Consider the following 6230-nt stretch of genomic DNA (forward strand, 5'->3'; position numbering starts at 1 on the left):
ATGATTTGTTATTGTTCCAAAGTAGAGAACTTCGGATTATATTTTTAATTCATATAGAGCTTATATATGCAAGAATTAAATTAAACAACAAAACCCAAAATTGTGTATTGTAGAATTTTGTTGATATTATATTCGCACAATTGATATCCCACTTTTTGCTAATTAGATTAAAAGTATTATTTATGCCCATTCTCCATAAATACACAATTTAAACATGCTAAAGAATTAACAATTTATATTTTTGGAAATTTGTGATCGTGAGTTATTGGTTTTTCTATAAATATTTTTTAAATTTGCGTGATGACTTTTAGTTTCAAGCTTTTGCATCTGGTAAACAAAATGTAAAATTTTTTGTTAAATTAAATATATATTTCGGTTTAATTTTGAAATATGTGGTCAATTAGAATGATCACGACGTTTGTTATCTGAAAAAATGTCATTACGTTGAGCAAAAATAACTTTCGTTTTGTCTATCATATGAAAAATTTTAAAGGTCAAGGTCAGCACGTGGGTTAAAAATATTTGTCTACCTTATAAAAAAGCCAAAAATTCAGGGTTACCTTATGAATTTTCCTATATGATTTGTATGAGAATCATATGTTAATCTGGGGAGTTTTGGTTCAACCTCACTTGCATACATATAGGTAAACATATATGAAATCAGAAAACGGTGGTATTAAAGCAATTAACAATAGGGTAAAATTTTTACCTCAGATCCATGACAAACTAAAGCAGACTCACAGAGTGCTTGTTTTGTTTCCATGTTTTAAATCCTCTGTTCTTACTGATCTAAAACTGAGCATACAATTCCTATTTAAAAAGACTGAGCATATAATTCGGGAGGATAGAAAGAAAGAGTTCAATTAATGGATTTTTTTTTATTTAATTTGTATGATTCTTTTGGGTTTGTGTTATATGGAAAAAGGGTACACAAATATTCCAAAATTTGGAAATTAAAAATCGAGAAAGAAAAAAAAAAAAAAAAAAAAAGGTGAATATTAATGAGGTTGTAAAAGGTATTCGAAGGGATGAACGGACGGTTGCATGCCAAAGTAAGTGAATGCGGATTAGGAAGGTCGATCGAGGATAGTGAAACTCAAAGGAGAAATATGTTTCCCCATGCAGATCATCGCTCTTGTTTTTATAACCATCAAGACACTCACATAGTCATATACTTGTTTTGGATTACTTCCTCATATTCACTCTGTTAGTCTCATTTGACTTTTAATATTATTTATCAATCACATTTTAATAATATTTTAGAAAAATTTACTTTTAATAATCCCAACTTTTGGTGATTCTGTTTAAAAAAACCCTCACCTTTTGATTATGTTTTAAAATTTTAACCGATGAAGTTAATTTTTTTTTCATAAAGTCTAAATGACCTGCAACCTGTTGAAAAAGATTAACATGTACTTAAAAAAATATTCTACACTTGTCAAGCTACAATTGATATTTATTTTTTCAATTAAAAAAAGGTAATTAAAAAAAAACCTCCCCACCAACAACCCTATCCCCCACCACCACCATAGCCTCTTTTACATCACGGTCGCCACTCTTTTCCTCCTAAACTTGTCATAGACTCTATTACCAGCAACCCACAAGGGCCACCCTCGCCCTCCACTTCCATTGACATACCCTCTCACCTGCACCCTAGTCACTATCGTCAGCATAGTCGCCAATCCTAACAATACAACTAAAATTTCTCCTTCGCCACCTAATCCTGTCGCCATCGCACCTCAACAAAAACCCTAGCCCACCCCATCAAAAAACCGAACAAAAATCAATATTTACTTTATCTTAACTTTCTATAGGTAATTCAAATATACATTAATTACTATAAAAATAAGAAAAATTTACGCAGAATAATCCAACCTATTCATAATTTTCCTATAATAATCTCAACTATCCATTAACCATGAATAACCCATTTATTGTCTCATTTAACTGTGGTGTTGTTAGGATCTTTCTAGCAGGTCATATTTTGACTGTTGGTAGGTACAACTCTTCCTCCTTTAATACACTGCCATATCCATTGCAATTAAGCTCCTTCCTCCATTAATACCATCTTTTTTCTTTTTTTTTTTTTTGAAAAACTCTCATTTTTTCTCCGTAGATGAAGAAGATGACATTTTCTCATTCTTCTTCAAGTGGGAAGATAATGTTAAGAAGAAGATACTTGTGGGGAAGCATTTGGCTTTGAATAAAAATTTTATTTTTCTTGCCAAAGTAGACAAGTTCAAATTGAATAAACAAAAATTAAAGAGAGTAAATCCCTTTTGAAGATAGAACTGGATAAACACACCAATGAAACAAAAACTTTAGGGTTTGTGCTTGTTGCATCATGGTTCTTATTTATCATCTTCGTATTTATGTTAACTTAACAAGCGTCTTATGTAAGACAATGAATGTATTTAATGTGGATTATATGAAACATAGTTCCTATTTGTTTGTTATCCTAAATATCATGTACTTTTGATTCAACAATAAAAATGTTGGTTCAAGTGATTCTTAAAATATACTTTCATTTTTCGACAGTGTGTATGCGCTCCACCCACCTTCTTGATGCAATTCCAGGTTTCTCCTTACATCATCTTTCCTAATTATCACACCTAAATACAACGAGATTGAATAAATATTGCTTCCTCAATTCTCCCCAACCTTATTTTCTAATTATATGTGAAAGAATATCCTCAATTAAAGGTAGACCTGATCAAACACCGGGACGGGCCGGGTTCGGGCCGGACCGAGTGGAAAAACAACCCATTGATGCGGGCGGGGCCGAAGTGCGGGCCTAAAAGTTCCTGCCCAAACCCGTAATATGCGGGCTTGCGGGCATATGTTATATATTATTTAGACATAATTAAAAAACTGTTTTTTGTAAGAGAAATTATCAGCTGTCTGAAATTGAATAAGTCATCAATATGTGTACCTCAATTGTGGCAACACCAACAATTGACTGATCATCTCTCCTAGAAACTTTAAAACTATAGCTCTCATCCACTCCAAATTGAAGCTGAAAACATCAAAATTCACACTAATTCAATTTAATTAAAATCCAAGCCATTAAAAGAAAACAAGCACATCAATCAAAACAAAAACTAAAACCTCTTCATCCGATGAATGAACAATGATCTGAAGGACACTAATGTCATAAGCAGAACCTCGGATAGATCGAAATTTGCGACAAACCTTGGATGCATGAAGATGTTTGTAACGGAGAAAAGCGTCGGATATGATCATAGAATTCCCGGAATAGGAGATGGAAAGGTCGGGATCGACGGTGAGAGTGAAGTTGCCGGAAGAGAAATTGGCCGGCAATGGCCAAATGCAAGTGAGAGAGTCATCGAGGGAAGAAGATGAAGAGAGAGAAAGGGGTGTAATTGTGAACAAGCTCCTTTTCGGGCCGGCCTGCGGGCCAAACGCCAATCCCAAACCCGTTCCAAAAAAATTGTGGCCACTTATTTTCTGCCCAAACCCGCCCATCGGGCCATATTTTGGTACCCAAACCCTCACTTTTTCGGGTCGGGTCGGGCCGCCCATGATCAGGTCTAATTAAAGGCATAGTTTTAAAGATATACCTTATATAAAATTGGTGTAAAATATATTATGACCACATTTTTATTTACATGGAAAAACTTTTCAAGTAATTTAGTTTGATGAAAATGACTAAAAATGGTCCAACTAAACTCATTTACATTGGGATTATTCGAAGTCAAAGTTAACAAGGTCGAAATTGTGGTCAGAGTCTTGGTCTACTAAAAGTCATATTATTGAAGTCACTTGTAAAGGTAATTGCATGATCCATTTGAATTGCCTGGGTATAGAATTACTCGAATATTTGTAAAGAAATGGTAGCATGTTAATTTATCCTTGATGATTTAAAAAGCCACGGTTTGCTTAAGGATGCCATAAGTTTTTGAGGTGTTATTTTAGCCACAAAAGTTTCCTAAATTTGCACACATGATATGAGGTAATTAGGTGATTAAGTTGCTAAATAATTGAGTGATTGATTGGAGAATTATTTTGAATTAAATGTGGTAAATTATCTTGCCTTGAATATGAAAAGTTTCCAAAAGAGAATAATTCCATTTAAAGTTGTCAATCAAAGGATTGAGTAAGGGAATTACTGCTGATTTGACTATTCTGTCAAAGGGTTGAAAGGCTAAACAAGGCAACTATGGATTTTGCCTTAATTCAAACATTTATTCCTCTCATCTTTAATTTCAATGGCTGTATTAATATTGTTTATTCATTTGATTGTGAATAATCATTGAGAAGAACATCCAAAAGGCAACATTTCATTCTTTTATGGGTTTAATGAGGGTTTATTGTTGATTTCCTCTTCAATTTCCTTCATTCATTTGGTCATTTATGTTTTTCAATATGGCTGGTTCAAGAGTGATTCTAATTCATCAAAATTATTCTATGGTGAAGAGTATACAAGGTGAACATTCAATTCGTTTTATTGCTTACTTGTATGGCTACTGGAAAGGGCATTCAAGGCTTTTAAAATGATTCAGAGAAGAATCCAAAAGCCACATATTTGTTATGTTTTCTATAATCAACAAGGGATAAATGAAGCCATTCAATATAGAAAATTAAAGGTCTTTTATTTTTGATTTTTATAAGCAAGAATAAGAGTCGTTTATGGCTATGTAGTGTCTTTGGATTTAGCATCCTAAGTGCTTAATATTCAAGCAAGTTTACATATGATTCTAGTTGTGTCTTTATGTAATAACTTGAATGGTTTATATTCAAGTAAAAGATAGTTTTATTTCTGATTTTTCATATGCTTTGTAAGCCTATATAAAGGCACAGTTGATGAATGCGAACAAAAATATTCAACTAAAAACCAAAAATTCCAAAAAAAGTTGTAAAACTTTTTCTTATTCATATACGTGTGTTTTTTTATGTAGGGGAAAGTAAAGTAAGAGACAACCATACTTATGTTTAGATTTTGAATGTTTATCCAAATTGTGAGTTTTTCTTATATTTGATGAGATTAAAGTGTTTGTGAGAGTTCCCTACATTTTAATTCGTAATATTCTAAATTGAATTAAGTGTTCCTTAAACTGATTTTACAACCTAGTAAGTTTAACTGAGTGTTCCTTTCTTACCTATCCTTAGTTGGATTCGAGTGAGTGTTACTTATCAAACACAATTGTTCGTTTTTTGTTTTTTCATATCTTTAAATATCAGATTTATATTTAGAAAATCCTTGTAATCGTTCTCATAGCCTTAAAAACTAATCCAAATGGAAATATATTGTTTTTCGTAACTCAAACACATAAACCACTTTCTTACCATCCTTCTTTTAAAGCCAAACACAATTCTTTTCTTTCTAAGTGTTCCATTTCGATTTTCCTAGTTTTTGTTTAACTAGTCCCACTAGTTTACACATAAAAAACAATTTACCATAAAACGATATTGCAAATTTTATGCATTAATGTTATGATTGCTTATTAACTAGATTAATTGTTGTTCATTTATTTTGCAGATGAATTTAGATGTTGTCATTTTTATATGCGTAATTTAAGTGGACTTTTTATAAAATAGTGATGTCTTTATATGTATAAAAATTATATAAAAATTTTGTTTGCTATTGTTGAATAAAGAGGTAACATGTCAGTAATATTGTGAATAAGTATGCAAATTTTTTTATATGATTATTTAATGCTTTTTGTCTGTATAATTGTTAATTATCAAATGAAAAAATTATCAGAATAGTTAATATATATATATATATATATATATATATATATATATATATATATATATATATATATATATATATATATGATCAAATAAAAAAGGATTTAAAATGAGAAAGGTAAGAAGGATTTTTTGTTAGTCACTATATATGCAAAAAATGATACTATGTTATAAATTAAGAACATTTTTCAAAATTATGACATAGTATCTTTTCTGTGTAAGATAGTGACATTTATAATTAAGTGTTTTTAGCTGGATCGTGACAATAGATTTTTTAATCTTACTCAATTAAGAGTGTATAATGCTTCTTATCCTTCTCATTTTGAACACCTTATTTAATAGATTCCTTCCCTATATATTTAAATGCACGAACTTCCAACTTATTCAGGTTTTGTTTGGGAATGGGAACATAGATAGTATATCTAAAAACACGAGGGTTCAACGAATAAGATGAGGGAATGGTTGTGTATGTGTTGAGGATATGTAGAGGTGTATTGTATTTTAGTTCTAGTGGC

General features: G+C 31.1%; 1 protein-coding gene across 1 annotated transcript in view; it reads right to left on the reverse strand.

Annotated features, from left to right (window-relative positions):
* Window positions 1–1115, reverse strand: part of LOC130811490 (protein NRT1/ PTR FAMILY 7.3-like) — a 14982-nt gene extending 13867 nt beyond the window's left edge. Inside the window, exon 1 of the mRNA XM_057677813.1 lies at window positions 710–1115. Coding sequence (XP_057533796.1) covers window positions 710–763 — 54 coding nt within the window. The 5' untranslated portion in view covers window positions 764–1115. The remainder of the gene's footprint in view (window positions 1–709) is intronic.
* Window positions 1116–6230: the final 5115 nt, after the last annotated feature.

This window comes from Amaranthus tricolor, chromosome 4 (genome assembly GCF_026212465.1).
Source record: "Amaranthus tricolor cultivar Red isolate AtriRed21 chromosome 4, ASM2621246v1, whole genome shotgun sequence".
Classification (NCBI taxonomy): Eukaryota; Viridiplantae; Streptophyta; class Magnoliopsida; order Caryophyllales; family Amaranthaceae; genus Amaranthus; species Amaranthus tricolor.